The sequence below is a fragment of the Pelobates fuscus genome, chromosome 8 (genome assembly GCF_036172605.1).
Source record: "Pelobates fuscus isolate aPelFus1 chromosome 8, aPelFus1.pri, whole genome shotgun sequence".
Lineage (NCBI taxonomy): Eukaryota > Metazoa > Chordata > Amphibia > Anura > Pelobatidae > Pelobates > Pelobates fuscus.
Window position 1 is genome coordinate 171735178 of NC_086324.1, and position 17454 is coordinate 171752631.

Consider the following 17454-nt stretch of genomic DNA (forward strand, 5'->3'; position numbering starts at 1 on the left):
CCCTAACACCATATGTACCCTAACACCATATGTACCCTAACACCATATGTACCCTAACACCATATGTACCCTAACACCATATGTACCCTAACACCATATGTACCCTAACACTATATGTACCCTAACACCATATGTAAATGACCCACGTTTAGGTAAAAGATGACTAATTAGTATACTGCGCTTCTCCAATGCCCAGTACAGGCCCTCAGAACTATACATTTTTTTTTATAAATAAACAGAAAATAAGGAATAATATATATAAAACAGATAGAATACACAGTGTGTCACCAAGATAACTATCTGTATATAGGGATATTGAAAGGTCCTTTGGTCTGTAACCTCAGCAAGTTTCCTAAAAAAAGCAGCTCCCAATAATTCCAAAGCATGTACCACAAATGGGAAAAATATATTTTTAAAAAAGGGAAAGAGGCAAATTTGGTTGATAAGCAATTAGTCAGAGAGCAGGAGAGTCTGACCCAACACGACTACCAGATGTTTGTTTGTTGGTTTTTAAAGTGCAGTTTTCTAACGAAGTAAATAAAATGGAAATACATTATCGTTAAGTTTCAGTAAATGCCACAAAATCTTTGAAAATGAGAAGTAACATTTGAACATTTGATGACAGTTGTCCTTCAAGTCTTCTTCACGATTCCCATTTCATGGTAGGCAGCTATCTGGTTTGCAGCCACTAGGGGGAGCTGTGATACTCTTTTTGTTTTACTCTCTTTTTTATTTTATTTTTAATTAATTCTCTTATCTTGATGGAGAAATTAAGGAAGAAACGGCATTGCCCAGCCCTAATCATTCACGTTATTGTGCAAAATGTTTTTTATCAGCAGATAAAACGATCTCAAAAACAGAAGAATGCGTATTATTTTCTTTTTAATAACCATGGTTTTTAAGTAAACACACGCAATGTAAAAGTCAGAGAACGTTTCACATCACGATATCCGGTGCCGCAATCCATTGTGAAATGAGGTGACGTATGTCCGTAATACAACAAAGAATAACAAGATACACCATGTCAAATTATTACAGCCACCACCACGTAAATTGGGAAATACATAGGCCGTGGTTATCAATGCAGTCCCTATACTGGGGCAAAGTGCTAAATCCTGAGAAACGTTTTATTAGTTTCCATGGTGACTGCTTCCTATTAATCAATTTGCCAGACAGTCATGTCTCTTTGTATTTTGAATGGTCTATCAGGCATAGGCAACTTTTGGCACTCCGGATGTTTTGGACTACACCTCCCATGATGCTTTGCCAGCATTATGGGTGTAATAGTATTATGGGGGATGTAGTCCACCCCACAACATCTGGAGTGCCAAAGGTTGCCTATTATTGTTCTAGATACTTTGTCTCTGGTCTATATACAGATTGTGCTGAGAAGGCCAATGAAAGGTCTCCTGCACGCGATGGGGTTAATTTACTATATAACAAATTGTGGCGACTTGATGGCTGATTCGCAAAATTTAGTCTTAAACAGCCGAGAACCATAAAAACTCCAGTTTAGCCGAAAAGTTGGCTTTTTTTTCAACTCTTTGCTGTCTTGGCGTAAATGTCGCAGGTTGGTACTTGTCACCGCAAATTGATGTTTAGCGAGAGAACATCTCGCTAAACAAACACCCATAACGTAGACATGATCCGAATATGGATTTAAAAGCCATTAGATGTGTCCGGACCAGCCGTAACAATTTTAAAAAAAAACAAGTTTAATGTTTATACAAATAATTGTAAAAATCGGCCTAGTTTTATCCTAGTTTGATACAATTACTGCTGTATTTGGCCCTCGAGGACAGCAGATTGTCAACGTATTACTCGTAAACTCAAGAGAATTGCAAATGTCCATTATTTGTTGGTTTTAACTTAGTAAAATTTGTAATTCTGTTGTAATTTCTCTACAATTGAATAATTCTAAAAATATAATTTTTAGAAAGACACTATTAAGGGTGGGGTGAGGTCTGCGCCAGTTCTAGATATTAAATATTTCATGTCACATATCAGCCACTTAGACATTTCGACCTAAAAATTGTACACTTCGTATTGATTCTGTAAACTGCAGTTTAGTTAATGAAAGTGAAAATATAATTTATTGAATTTTAAAAATCCCAACTATTGGAGGTCTGCGGCCCCAGGTAATAAGTGTTTTATGTCAAATTCAACCCATAAAGGACTAGTAATTAATCAGACCCTTAAATACGAATTATCAAACTGATCTGGTACTTCCCTTTTGCTGGAGTTTAGTAAACGGTATTTCTAGGGGACTTCTGAGTATTTTCTAAATGTTAAAGTCATATACATTTAAATATCATTCGCTCTTTGCCACCAGTATTCAAAATTAATTACTACCAGATTTTTCTTTAGTGTACCTATAGTCAGGGCTACGTATTAAATAGAAAATGTCCCCACGGGAGGCCAGATTCTGGGGGAATGGACTAAGAATTTTAATATAAAAGAAAAAAAAATTGTAAATCCTGGTAAAAGGAAAGGGATAGAAATGAAACCCATTATTTCAATCTGTTCCCACCTGAGACAACTCCTGATCCAGGTCATATTTGTCAATTTCAGTTGTTCATATCAACCTTTGGACAGGGAACATCAGAAGATGATGGAATGGTGACAGCAAAGATCGTGTGACCAGGGTTCTTCACTTCTATATCTGGCGTACACACGACTGGCCTCCCGTCCTCATGCCAGTTATAGAGATGAGGCATCTTGTCTGATTTTTCCATCAGTGGAACCTGGGTAGGGTTCATAGAAGGTCTTCTCCTAATGTCACCCATGCTGTATCTCTTCTTACCAGGCTGGTATGGGCTTGGATCAGAAATCATTCTGAGATGACAAATCACTGTTAGTGTTTCAGTAATGACCACATTAAGATGCCACCATTCAGAGTAGATGGCCTTCAAATTATTATCAGATATCCCTAGTGCAAGTATACCCAATCTGAGGGCTTCCAGCCTGGACAACGATAGGACTAAGCAGTTGGCAGAATGTCAGAGGTGGGATGTTATTTGTGGAAAATAAAGGGTTTGCAGGTGTTGACAAACCTTTGTCTAGGACAGGGGTCGGCAACCATCTTCACTCCAGATGTTGGGGGCTTTATCTCCCCTGATGCTTTGCCAGCTTTATAGCTGTAAGGGCATTATGGGGGATGTAGTCCACGATACCTAGAGTGTTAAAGGTTGACTATCCCAGTACAGGAGTTAAATCGTTATATCCTCTCTGTGCAGCCAGCAAGGAGGTTTTACTTCTTTAACCCCTTAAGGACCAAACTTCTGGAATAAAAGGGGATCATTACATGTCACACATGTCATGTGTCCTTAAGGGGTTAATATAAATGAAGTGTTTATTACTGTGTGACAGCAGTTACATCTTACAGAGACATTCACAGCTTCCAGAATCTTACAAACAGAATGGATGGGAAGGAATATGCAGCAGTAATGGGGCTGTTATCAAGTTTTGGGGGGAAGCAGGGTATTCATAGAGAGTGTTACAAATGATCAAAATTCTACATTTCACTACGGATAAACAAAAGAATTACACTTTGCATAAATTTAACAGGACTGTGTTCCCGGAGCCGCAGCTTTTGTAGACAAGATATACAAAAATAACTTGAGATTCACTATTATAATGTAATGTCTAGACTGGGAGAGTTCATTTGTGATGTAAACAGTTGTTTTTTTTCCCTGTAGTTCAGAAAACACCAATTCTCTCTTGTTCTCCCACCTTTGGTATTAAAAAAATGTAAGTAAAAGAAAGATTTCCAACACCTGGTCACCTCCACTGACGTCTTCCACTATGTGCTCCAATTCCGTCCTTCTCATCGAGAAGCATTGGATAGAAACTAAGCATGCGCGGCCAAACGATGCACTCCTCCAAGCAAGTTTCACTCAAATCAAGGTCGAGTTTAAATCGTTTCAGCAAGACAGCCCGTAGAGGTGTATTTAACTCAGCAATTCAAACACAGCAGGTTCTCCAATGTTTTACGTTGCAGGGTTAAAACTACCGGTACGTCATTGAGATAAAGTGCGCTGGGTGACTTTAGTGTTTCTTTAAACAATAAATGTGCTTTCCTGAACTGGATTGCTTACCGTCAGCTGTCTTATAATGTCTTGAGATCTTATTGTTACTGCAATAGCATTACATAGCGGTAGAGTTTTAGGGGTACTGTCTAAGACACCGAGATATCCGATATAAATCTGCCACTTTTAGTTTGCATTAATCTACTAATCTAAACGTGTTCTACAATCACAGAATTAGAGTATTATTGTCCTTGTAGGATCTCAGAGGGTTGAGGTATCTGGTGGGATCACTTTGCATGGAGTTTAGAGTTATTCAGTTCTAAACGGAGTTCTCATTTTGACGTTGGTGTAGAATTAGGTAGTGGCATCCACTATAAAGTCCAAACACTAAACAAACCAAAGCCAAGGCAGTAGAAAGAGACCCCAGAAGATAAAGAGACATTCTCTTTTCTGCAGGAAATCTCACCAGGCAGGTGAATGGCCCAGGGCACAGTTCCGTCGAACAGGATATCGAGCCCTCAGACACAAGTGGCAAATGCCAGCACAAGAGAATATAAAGAAATGCTAACTCCCCGACCAGTCTCATGAGAACACAGCCAAGATAGAGGACAAGTAATTTTTTTTGGTGGTGGAAATCCAAAACTACATCTTTTTGGGCCAACTGTGTAGACCAAGTGCCGGTCAGCGCGGATTCTCCATGAGACAGTTTGTCCTTCAGCGCCGCCTTGGTGAGGTTGTGACGGAGCTGAGATGTGAAAAGCTCCATGATGAGCAGAGATGCTATAAAAAAGACATAGCAGGAGTTCCACAGAGACACGACCGCCACGTTAAAATGTCTGCTAAAACAAGACTTCCGGCAAAACTCGGTCATATTTATGCCACCACAATCAAAGTCTTGATCCAGTTTGCCCCAAGGGATTTCGGAAACATAGAGAGCAATTAGTCGAACCACAGCAAATCCGAACCACATTGTCCGACCATTATAGTCAGTGGTGGCCTCTAGGGCGGTGCGCAGGATGGGGATAAGACCTGTGACCATCGCCATGGTTGTGAATAGAAGAAAAAGTTTTAATGTGAGTGGTGGTCTGCACACAATAATCCATGGTCCTTCTTTATAGGTCTTTTATTAGGACCTGATTCTTACAGGATTATTGAGGTTAACAGAAAGTACGAAGGACACTTTGTCTATTGCTGGAATATGTATGAATGGTGGACTACGTGTTATATTTGTTCATGTATGTGTAATAGTTTCCATTACGTGATTCAAATGCGTTTTTTGTTTTAGTATGTAGGAAACAAATTCTCTGCTGTGCCCCAATCCTCCTCTGAGCAGGAGGTTAACAACCCAAAATCTTCTCCATCAATAAAACACCTTTTACAGCCTGCTACTCCCTCTCCTGCTGGGAAAGTGACTGTATGCAAGAAAGTATGGTCTCCTACCTATCTACTTCTGCATTTTTCCTAGTGTTTTTGGAAGTTAAAAATCTTTTATAGCGTTACGCAGAGTAAGTTACTGGAACCACAAATGCTGTATTCAGGGTAAGTGCTTCCTTATGCATAAACGTATGAATGTGATATAAATACAGACGTTAACTGGAAATATTATCCTATAAAAGAACATTCACATATTATTTCAGTTTTTAACGTTCATATATGGCGTTGAATGAGAATAACTCTACGCTGTGTATTTTTTCTGTACTTGCTATGAATTTTATGATATTATATCACCAGGAGCTCAGAGGGTGCTATCACTAGTCCGTTTGGCTATTTGTGTGACTCAGTCTGGGGGAATCAGGAAATCCGGGAATGAATTCCCCTTTAAGGGGGACATTGACTATGATGGAGCCTATAGTAAACAAACACATAAGGGTGGTGGCCCTTCCATTCAGACTAAAGCTTGGCTTATACACCTGGTAACAAAAAAACTCACAAGACAGTTTACAAAGACAGGTAATAAATACTATATGTGACTCAGTGGTAAGCTGACACCACGCCAGCTATTTGTATAGTTTCAGCCCATGACCATCGGGTGTAAATGTACAGAATTTAACTTTCCATAAACGTCCGTTCGTAAAGGAGACTTAAGAATCTCTTGTGAAAGCCTCCCATTATACAGATCCTGGGGGCCCCTGCAGCATCAATTGAAAAATAATTCTAATAGGTCCAAAGCAGCAGGACATAAGAATCCAGTGGACCCCCTCCAATTCCCCTCCTCTCTGCTGAATATCCGGCTATTTCACATTATCAAATCTTGGGTAAATGCTAAATGCCCTAATATTTCCTCTGTAACGAAGTCTGGATTCATAATTATCCTTTAATCTTTGCTTGATTTGATTTAAAACAGTTATACTTAATATAGAAATGTTAATTCTCTCCCTGTGCGAAATCCCAAATAAACTCACCTGCTCTGGATTAAGGAATTAAAAATAAATGTAACAAATCTTGATTTGCGTCGACAGATTTGAGGTGTAATTCTCTCGGCAGCTAGTTTAGGAGTAAGATGTAGATCAGATTGTCAAACAGATCATAGATTGTCAGCTCCTTAGCTTTAAATGCCACACAGGATAGTTGCACGTTATACTGTATACAGTAGATTGTAAACTCCGCAGGATATAATGTTTTCATATTAGAAAAACGCAGCGCCGCAGATCAATTCAGCTTTGCCATCCAGGAACAAGCCTTGTAGATAAGATTGTTAGTTCTGTGGATCCAATTCACAGTGAGACGATGAAAGATGCTATTGGAAGCTTCGCAGATCAGTACCTCGCCTTGTTTTGTCCGATTAGACAGTCAGCTCTGCGGAACAGATGTGCATTTTAAGTCATAACTTGAAATCTGTCTGTGTTTGGCGTGGGTCTGTCTCACTCTAAGAACGTGTCCCTCCTGGCGACAGACACCCTCCCCTACTCAAATGTCTTAAAAGAATAAAATGTGGTTATTCCAGTTTCTGTAACATGTTAACCCTTGGTGTTTGGGATCTTGTAACGATGCACACCTAAGTTAAATGAGCTATATCCCCATATCATAAATCTGAGAATTACTAGTTCCCAGCCAGCTCGAAAAACCGGTTAGCACTCGTGGAGCTGCGGGTTACCATGATCAATGTATGGCAGTTTCTGAACATGAGGGCTGTGTGATGCCAGGACAGTTGTGCACATTTCCCAAATTCTGCGACTTGGCTGTGCTAACATGCCAGAGAACTGGCGAGGGCAACATCAACTGCCCTCAATAAAACATTCTGTTTGCCACTTTGTTCAGCCCCAGCAATATCCAAGCTGTATTTGGGCCAAGACAGAAAGGCCATCTTTAAATGGACACCCCAGGCTCCTAAACTGGTTTATCTTGCTGAAAAGCTTTATGTGTGAAGAGTGTGACCTATTTTTTCATTTTGCAAAAAGTGCAGATTTAATTATAAATAGTCATTTTTATAAATTAACCTTGTTACACCCTCCTGGCTGTCAATCAGACAAGCGGTCCTGTCACTTCCTGGTTTATTTAGCTCAGTGGAGATAAATTCAAGAGGCAGCAATTGCCCAAAGCACCTGCCTTGCACAGACTTCTCATTGAGCTGCATTCAGGGCCGGCCTTAGGCCATTAGGCGCCCTGTGCGAAAAGTCTTCACGGCGCCCTACCCCCTGACCAAGTTGCCTGTATACAGTCACACACAGGCACAGGCAGACAGTCACACAAACAGTTACAAGCAGACAGTCAGACACGCTCAGTTACAGGCAGACAGTCACACACACACACAGTTACAGGCAGACAGTCACACATGCTCAGTTACAGGCAGACAGGCAGAGCCAAACACACAGTTAAAGGCAGACAGTCACACACAGTTACAGACACACAATCACAAACAGTTACAGGCACACACACATTTACAGGCATACAGTCACACACACAGTCACAAGCAGACAGTCACACATACTCCATTACAAGCAGTCATACACACTCGGTTATAGGCATGCAGACACTCACACACGCTGATAGGCACACACACTCAGTTAAAGGCAGATAGTCACACACACAGGCACACACACACATGCAGGCAGACAGTCACACACACAGACAGTCACACACACACACACACACACGGAGGCAGTCACACAGAGAGACAGCCACACACACACGCAGGCAGTCACATAGACACACACACACAGGCAGGCAGTCACACAGACAGACAGTCACACACACACACACACAGGCAGGCAGTCACAAAGACAGACAGACAGACACACACACACCCACACAGACAGTCACACACACACACACACACACACACACACACAGACAGGCAGTCACAAATAGCCAGGCAGTCACACACACAGACTTATCTCTTTCCATTATGGCTGGAAGGGGGAGTGGATGCAGTTCCTGTGCAGCAGTTACATGGGGCGGGTAGGAATTGGCTCCTCCTCAGCATAGTGATAAGCCCCACCTCCACAGCTCATTAAGCCCTGCCCCCCACTGTTGCGATTTTTTTTTTTTTTATAGACCAGGGTGGAGAATATTTAATCCTCTACCTGGGTTACTGTTTTAGCTCCCCTGGCACCGGCAATGTGCGAGCTGTGTCGGCTGTCAGGGCGCCCCCTGGTCAATGGTGCCCTGTGTGTGGCCGCACAGTTCGCACACCCCTAAGGCCAGCCCTGGCTGCATTGGTAAGTCTTTGATTGGACAACCACAGGAAATCTGGGCGGGGCTAGAAGGGGAGGGTTTGCAAAGGCTGCAGACAAGAAAACTGCAGGTTTTACAAGTTGCTTTATAAGTGTATAAAAATGCATATTTAAATGCATGCAAGGTTTAATTGTGGGGTATATCTATTAAACAGTGAGTTTTATTTATTTTGTATTTAGGCAGTGAAGTGTCCGTTTAATGATTAGGACCCCTGGCATGATTAATGACCATTTTACCACATGCCCATTCCTGCTCTCCTCGTTTACAGTAGTAGCTCATTTTCCCCCATTCGTCCCTATAACACCATCACTTTTCTTCCAATAAAATCCAAAACCCAGCCAAAAACATTTCTCCTGACTCTATGCTACTAGTTTTCTACCCGCCATTATCTATACATTGTGTCTCACCTGCCCCTTTCCTCTTTAGATTGTGAGCTTATGGGCCAAATGTACTTTAAGTTTAGTTTCTGTATACTATGCACTTTATTAAAGTATATCCACTGTGGACTTTGATAAATAAATATTCCCAATGATAGTCACTTTGCGACACATGACTTATTTGAAGCAATCAATGGGGTTACGTGGTCATTATTTAAATGAATGCCTAAAAAGAGTTCTTCTAGAAACGAAACTCTCAGTTTGCAAAACAGGCTGAGAGTTTCTAGAAAATAAGAAGTTAGTTAATCTGGTGTTTTTTAGAAACCTTTCTTACTCCCATTGTAAAGGTTGTGAGTATTCCCATAGGACTGGCACTTCATCGCTTCCAGATAGTTACTTTCCTGGACCCATTAAGGATTTATCCCTTCAGTGAATGTGGGGTTAGTCGATTCTCCCCACTGTTACGAAATATTCCGCTTCCTGATTGAGAGATGCAGCCTGTGTTACAGCCACAGACATCTCCGGAGGGGGAGAGGGGGGGTTAGAACAGTCAGCCGAAATGTCCTCATAGTATCTGACAGGAACACGTTAAAACGAAAGTATTGCATAAACAGCAACAAACTTCTCTCCATCAAAACCTGCATAATCTAGTCTAACGGACAGCTTTGGAGTATAAGTACGGGTATCATTTGAAATTTCAATGTATATTTGCTGTTGTTGCAATCTGTGAACAAATAAGCAACATTTATAAAGAGCTATCAGAAGCCTTTATTGAATTTTTATGGAATGTCACAATAAATTAAATGAGACAATTACAAAATGTTACAGGAACAATAGGTGGATGAGGACCTTGTTCTACAGGGAGTGCAGAATTATTAGGCAAATGAGTATTTTGACCACATCATCCTCTTTATGCATGTTGTCTTACTCCAAGCTGTATAGGCTCGAAAGCCTACTACCAATTAAGCATATTAGGTGATGTGCATCTCTGTAATGAGAAGGGGTGTGGTCTAATGACATCAACACCCTATATCAGGTGTGCATAATTATTACTCTGGAAGTGCACTACATTTTTGTATATATCTTTCTCTTTTGAGATACATACATCATCTACTTTATGATGAACGTGTGAGGAGGGACAACACCACATTGGACACTGAAAGAAAAGATACTGCTTAAGGCTGTTTTAATTCTACGAATTTGTGAGTGACCAATTGTGATTACATACTAATATCTGTCCCACACACAGTTAAACGCTATGTTTCTCTATTGTGTCTGTATTTAGCAGATATTCCCCTACTCTATGTGTGCATAATTATTAGGCAACTTCCTTTCCTTTGGCAAAATGGGTCAAAAGAAGGACTTGACAGGCTCAGAAAAGTCAAAAATAGTGAGATATCTTGCAGAGGGATGCAGCACTCTTAAAATTGCAAAGCTTCTGAAGCGTGATCATCGAACAATCAAGCGTTTCATTCAAAATAGTCAACAGGGTCGCAAGAAGCGTGTGGAGAAACCAAGGCGCAAAATAACTGCCCATGAACTGAGAAAAGTCAAGCGTGCAGCTGCCAAGATGCCACTTGCCACCAGTTTGCCCATATTTCAGAGCTGCAACATCACTGGAGTGCCCAAAAGCACAAGGTGTGCAATACTCAGAGACATGGCCAAGGTAAGAAAGGCTGAAAGACGACCACCACTGAACAAGACACACAAGCTGAAACGTCAAGACTGGACCAAGAAATATCTCAAGACTGATTTTTCTAAGGTTTTATGGACTGATGAAATGAGAGTGAGTCTTGATGGGCCAGATGGATGGGCCCGTGGCTGGATTGGTAAAGGGCAGAGAGCTCCAGTCCGACTCAGACGCCAGCAAGGTGGAGGTGGAGTACTGGTTTGGGCTGGTATCATCAAAGATGAGCTTGTGGGGCCTTTTCGGGTTGAGGATGGAGTCAAGCTCAACTCCCAGTCCTACTGCCAGTTTCTGGAAGACACCTTCTTCAAGCAGTGGTACAGGAAGAAGTCTGCATCCTTCAAGAAAAACATGATTTTCATGCAGGACAATGCTCCATCACACGCGTCCAAGTCAGTGGTGTATCCTGGTTTTGTGCTGCCCTAGGCAGGACAAAACTCAGGCGCCCCCCTCTCCCCCCGCGCTACCCCCACCCAACCTTTCCCCCCGCCCCGCATTCTAAATACACACACACACACTCGCTAACAGAAACACACACACACTAACAGACACACTCACACTCACTAACAGACAAACACACTCACTAACAGACACACACTCACTCACTAGCAGACACAAACTAGCAGACACACACTCACTGACATACACACACACTCACAGGCAAACACACACTAACAGACACACACAGTCACACACTAACAGACACACACACACTAACAGACACAGACACACACACACACTAACAGACACAGACACACACACACACTAACAGACACACGCACACACACTAACAGACACACACACACAAACACACTAACAGACACACACACACAAACACACTAACAGACACACACTGACACACACACACTAACAGACACAGACACACACACTAACAGACACAAACACTAACAGACACACACACTGACACACACTAACAGACACACACACTGACACACACTAACAGACACACACACACTAACAGACACACACACTGACACACACACACTAACAGACACACACACACACAGACACACACTAACAGACACAAACACTAACAGACACACACACTGACACACACTAACAGACACACACACTGACACACACTAACAGACACACACACACACACACTGACACACACACACTAACAGACACACACACACACAGACACACACTAACAGACACACACTAACAGACACACACACTAACAGACACAGACACACACTCACCCACCCACATTAACACATTTTTTTAAATGTATTTTTAACACATTTTTTTTTATTTTTTTAACACATTTTTTTAAATTTTTTTTAACACATTTTTTTTAACACATTTTTTTTAAACCCGTTTTTTTTTTATTTATTTTTCACACATTTTTTTTTATTTATTTTTCACACATTTTTTTAAAATTTATTTTTCACACATTTGTTTTTTATTTAACACCCCCCCCCCCAGCCTCCTTACCTTTGGGAATGCTGGGGAGGGGGGTGTCTCTTCCTCCCTGGTGGTCCAGTGGCTGCTGGGCGATCGGGCGGCACTGCCTGGCGGGCGGCCGGCCGGCCGGCGAGGGAGCACTTCCCCTGAGCTGTCTGCTCAGCTCCCTCGCGCGCCTCAGAGTGAGGCTGGGAGCCGGAATATGACGTCATATTCCGGCTCCGCCTCCCAGCCTCACTCTGCGGCTGGCGAGGGAGCTGAGCAGACAGCTCAGGGGAAGTGCTCCCTCGCCGACCGGCCGGCCGCCCGCCAGGCAGTGCCGCCCGATCGCCCAGCAGCCCGCCGGCATGTCTGTTAGCCGCAAGGCTAACAAGGCATTTGCCCTGGGCATTTGGGGGCGGCTTTTTTTGCCGCCCCCTGGAAAATGCCGCCCAAGGCAAATGCCTTGTTTGCCTCGCGGCTAATACACCCCTGGTCCAAGTACTCCACAGCGTGGCTGGCAAGAAAGGGTATAAAAGAAGGAAATCTAATGACATGGCTTCCTTGTTCACCTGATCTGAACCCCATTGAGAACCTGTGGTCCATCATCAAATGTGGGATTTACAAGGAGGGAAAACAGTACACCTCTCTGAACAGTGTCTGGGAGGCTGTGGTTGCTGCTGCACGCAATGTTGATGGTGAACAGATCAAAACACTGACAGAATCCATGGATGGCAGGCTTTTGAGTGTCCCTGCAAAGAAAGGTGGCTATATTGGTCACTGATTTGTTTTTGTTTTGTTTTTGAATGTCAGAAATGTATATTTGTGAATGTTGAGATGTTATATTGGTTTCACTGGTAAAAATAAATAATTGAAATGGGTATATATTTGTTTTTTGTTAAGTTGCCTAATAATTCTGCACAGTAATAGTCACCTGCACACACAGATATCCACACAAAAAAGGTGGAAATAAATCACACCTAATGGGGGCGCTAATCGCAAGGAATAAACAGTACCCTTGTAAATAGTGAAGCAATAAAACTCTATATACAATAGAGTAATCTCTTAGAAAAAATTAGCTTTATTCTGCATCCCAGTGCAGTAAAACCATATAAAAAACATAAAAACAAGATATAATAATCTCTAATGCACAAATAATACACAGTGAACAGTCCTATTATGAGACCTGGGAAAAAACAAGCCCTGCATAAACCACTATATAACCAGAATGAAGTATAAGATAGACTAATCAGCTCCTGGTCGCGACCTCCAGGGCTGAAAATACTTGCAACTCGGTCAGTGGTAATGATGTTAAGGTCTCTGGACGTCGGCTGGATGATAGATGTGGCTCAACGCGTTTCGTCCCGCTGTATTCGGGACTTCCTCAGGAGCTGTGGATGGCCTCTGTTCTTTCCGGGGTCTCTTCTTATCTTCTGAAATTCGCGCGCAAATTAGCCCTATACGCATGCGCAAAACGGACATCAGCTTCCGTCTGAAATGTTGCCGGAACACAACATAGATGTGTCCGCCCCCAGTGTCTGTCGGGAATGGCCGATGCGCATGCGTGGCTAAAATTGTGCGTCTGAAAACTTTATTAGCATCCGAAGTAGAGACACATTATAACATTAGGCTCCATTCAAAGCCGTTATATGTGTCAAAACTGTTCGTTACAATTGATGCTCACAATTACTATATGCAGCCTACAGTTTGCCACAAATAAAAGTTATATATGTAGAAAAAATAAATAAATAATAAAAAAATATATTGGAAATAATTGTATTTAGTAGATAGAAAAATGATCAATTAAATGTGGTGTGTACCAGTAAATTTATGGCAAACCTTACAATCTAAAATCAGAGGTTCTAGGGGCAAAATTTTACAATCTAAGGTCAAAGAAAAAAACTTTCTCACTTAGCAGGGTGTATATCATATGTTAAACTTCCATAACCATCTAGATATAATGATCGACATAGATACAAAATATATACATGCTTTCCAATAGACATATTGTGATGCAAATTGATACCTAATTTTTAAATTTTTAAAAAATATCATTAATGCCTAAGTAATCTATAGCACTAAAGCATAGTAAATAGAACACAGAAAAACATACCCATGTGTGATATCTAGCATCGGGGACATTGCACATACATCAAAATAGATATGCTAAAAAAACTACGGAAAAAATACATTTCAACCCATATTACATAAAAGCTAAAATATCTAGGTCTGTGTTCAGACCTCGTGGAGTGGAAGATTTCATCTTATATATCCATTCTGTTTCTTTTTTGGCTAATGCTTTCGTAGTATCGCCCCCACGCCAGTGTGGAACCACTTTGTCGATACCTATACATACAAAATTATTAAAGACAAAAACAGGACATTGATTACAGTGTCGAGGAACATTGTGTTTGTCACTTTTTTTATTTATACCATAAAAGTGTTCTCTTAATCTCTCGTGAAGTTTACGTATAGTGCGGCCTATATACTGCATACCGCATACGCATTCCAGCAAATATACTATATTTTTACTACTACACGTTATAAAGTGCTTAATTTCAAAAAGTTCTCCTGTAACAGAACTTTTAAAGCTGGTGGTGGATCTTTTTTGATATTTACAGGTACTACAATTGCCGCATTTGAAAAAACCATTAGGTTTATTTGGTAGAAAATCTTTTTTTGAACCTTCAATTTTTAGGTCCATTTTTGGGAGGACACTTGGAGCTAGAATTGTCTTAAGACTATCGGTTTTTTTATATACAATCCTCGGTTTTTTTGGCAATATTTTTTGTAGATATGTATCATGCAATAGAATCGGCCAATGTTTCTTAAAAACTTTCTCGACTTTATTTGCCTTGTTGCTATATTTTGTTATAAAGGCTAAATTATATGAACTAGTATCTAGATACTAGTTCATATAATTTAGCCTTTATAACAAAATATAGCAACAAGGCAAATAAAGTCGAGAAAGTTTTTAAGAAACATTGGCCGATTCTATTGCATGATACATATCTACAAAAAATATTGCCAAAAAAACCGAGGATTGTATATAAAAAAACCGATAGTCTTAAGACAATTCTAGCTCCAAGTGTCCTCCCAAAAATGGACCTAAAAATTGAAGGTTCAAAAAAAGATTTTCTACCAAATAAACCTAATGGTTTTTTCAAATGCGGCAATTGTAGTACCTGTAAATATCAAAAAAGATCCACCACCAGCTTTAAAAGTTCTGTTACAGGAGAACTTTTTGAAATTAAGCACTTTATAACGTGTAGTAGTAAAAATATAGTATATTTGCTGGAATGCGTATGCGGTATGCAGTATATAGGCCGCACTATACGTAAACTTCACGAGAGATTAAGAGAACACTTTTATGGTATAAATAAAAAAAGTGACAAACACAATGTTCCTCGACACTGTAATCAATGTCCTGTTTTTGTCTTTAATAATTTTGTATGTATAGGTATCGACAAAGTGGTTCCACACTGGCGTGGGGGCGATACTACGAAAGCATTAGCCAAAAAAGAAACAGAATGGATATATAAGATGAAATCTTCCACTCCACGAGGTCTGAACACAGACCTAGATATTTTAGCTTTTATGTAATATGGGTTGAAATGTATTTTTTCCGTAGTTTTTTTAGCATATCTATTTTGATGTATGTGCAATGTCCCCGATGCTAGATATCACACATGGGTATGTTTTTCTGTGTTCTATTTACTATGCTTTAGTGCTATAGATTACTTAGGCATTAATGATATTTTTTAAAAATTTAAAAATTAGGTATCAATTTGCATCACAATATGTCTATTGGAAAGCATGTATATATTTTGTATCTATGTCGATCATTATATCTAGATGGTTATGGAAGTTTAACATATGATATACACCCTGCTAAGTGAGAAAGTTTTTTTCTTTGACCTTAGATTGTAAAATTTTGCCCCTAGAACCTCTGATTTTAGATTGTAAGGTTTGCCATAAATTTACTGGTACACACCACATTTAATTGATCATTTTTCTATCTACTAAATACAATTATTTCCAATATATTTTTTTATTATTTATTTATTTTTTCTACATATATAACTTTTATTTGTGGCAAACTGTAGGCTGCATATAGTAATTGTGAGCATCAATTGTAACGAACAGTTTTGACACATATAACGGCTTTGAATGGAGCCTAATGTTATAATGTGTCTCTACTTCGGATGCTAATAAAGTTTTCAGACGCACAATTTTAGCCACGCATGCGCATCGGCCATTCCCGACAGACACTGGGGGCGGACACATCTATGTTGTGTTCCGGCAACATTTCAGACGGAAGCTGATGTCCGTTTTGCGCATGCGTATAGGGCTAATTTGCGCGCGAATTTCAGAAGATAAGAAGAGACCCCGGAAAGAACAGAGGCCATCCACAGCTCCTGAGGAAGTCCCGAATACAGCGGGACGAAACGCGTTGAGCCACATCTATCATCCAGCCGACGTCCAGAGACCTTAACATCATTACCACTGACCGAGTTGCAAGTATTTTCAGCCCTGGAGGTCGCGACCAGGAGCTGATTAGTCTATCTTATACTTCATTCTGGTTATATAGTGGTTTATGCAGGGCTTGTTTTTTCCCAGGTCTCATAATAGGACTGTTCACTGTGTATTATTTGTGCATTAGAGATTATTATATCTTGTTTTTATGTTTTTTATATGGTTTTACTGCACTGGGATGCAGAATAAAGCTAATTTTTTCTAAGAGATTACTCTATTGTATATAGAGTTTTATTGCTTCACTATTTACAAGGGTACTGTTTATTCCTTGCGATTAGCGCCCCCATTAGGTGTGATTTATTTCCACCTTTTTTGTGTGTATATTTTGTCTTCACAGGCTTTTGGAGTGTGCCTGTAGGGAGGCAGCTTTTCGTTCAAGGTAGTTCCTTGTGTTTGGTTTTATTCTTTTCTTTTGTTGGTATTTCCACACAGATATCCCCCTAAAATAGCTATAACTAAAAACAAACTAAAAACTACTTCCAAAAATATTCAGCTTTGATATTAATGAGTTTTTTGGGTTCATTGAGAACATGGTTGTTGTTCAATAATAAAATTAATCCTCAAAAATACAACTTGCCTAATAATTCTGCACTCCCTGTATAGAGCTTGCAATCTAGTCCTATTATTGCTAGTGAATGCAGAACGGAGTGAAAAATCTATCCCGTATAGTACACGCTCTATATGGTGATCGAATTCACTGCTCAAGAACTTAAAATGACTAGACGGTTTTAGAGATTCTTGA

General features: G+C 40.3%; 2 protein-coding genes across 2 annotated transcripts in view; one reads left to right on the forward strand and one right to left on the reverse strand.

Moving 5' to 3' along the window:
* Positions 1 to 3928: 3928 nt before the first annotated feature.
* On the reverse strand, positions 3929 to 5073 carry LOC134571020 (gap junction beta-4 protein-like). The gene has a single exon (XM_063429059.1). The coding sequence runs from the start codon at positions 5071 to 5073 to the stop codon at positions 4348 to 4350; it is 726 nt and encodes a 241-aa protein (XP_063285129.1). The 3' UTR covers positions 3929 to 4347.
* A 478-nt stretch (positions 5074 to 5551) lies between these two features.
* LOC134571021 (zymogen granule membrane protein 16-like) overlaps positions 5552 to 17454 on the forward strand; it is a 71521-nt gene continuing 59618 nt past the window's right edge. The window contains exon 1 of the mRNA XM_063429060.1: positions 5552 to 5567. Coding sequence (XP_063285130.1) covers positions 5554 to 5567 — 14 coding nt within the window. The 5' untranslated portion in view covers positions 5552 to 5553. The remainder of the gene's footprint in view (positions 5568 to 17454) is intronic.

What these genes read in the sequence shown, in the direction of transcription:
- LOC134571020 (XM_063429059.1), bottom strand. Translation starts at nt 5,073, where the DNA reads ATGGCGATGGTCACAGGTCTTATCCCCATCCTGCGCACCGCCCTAGAG.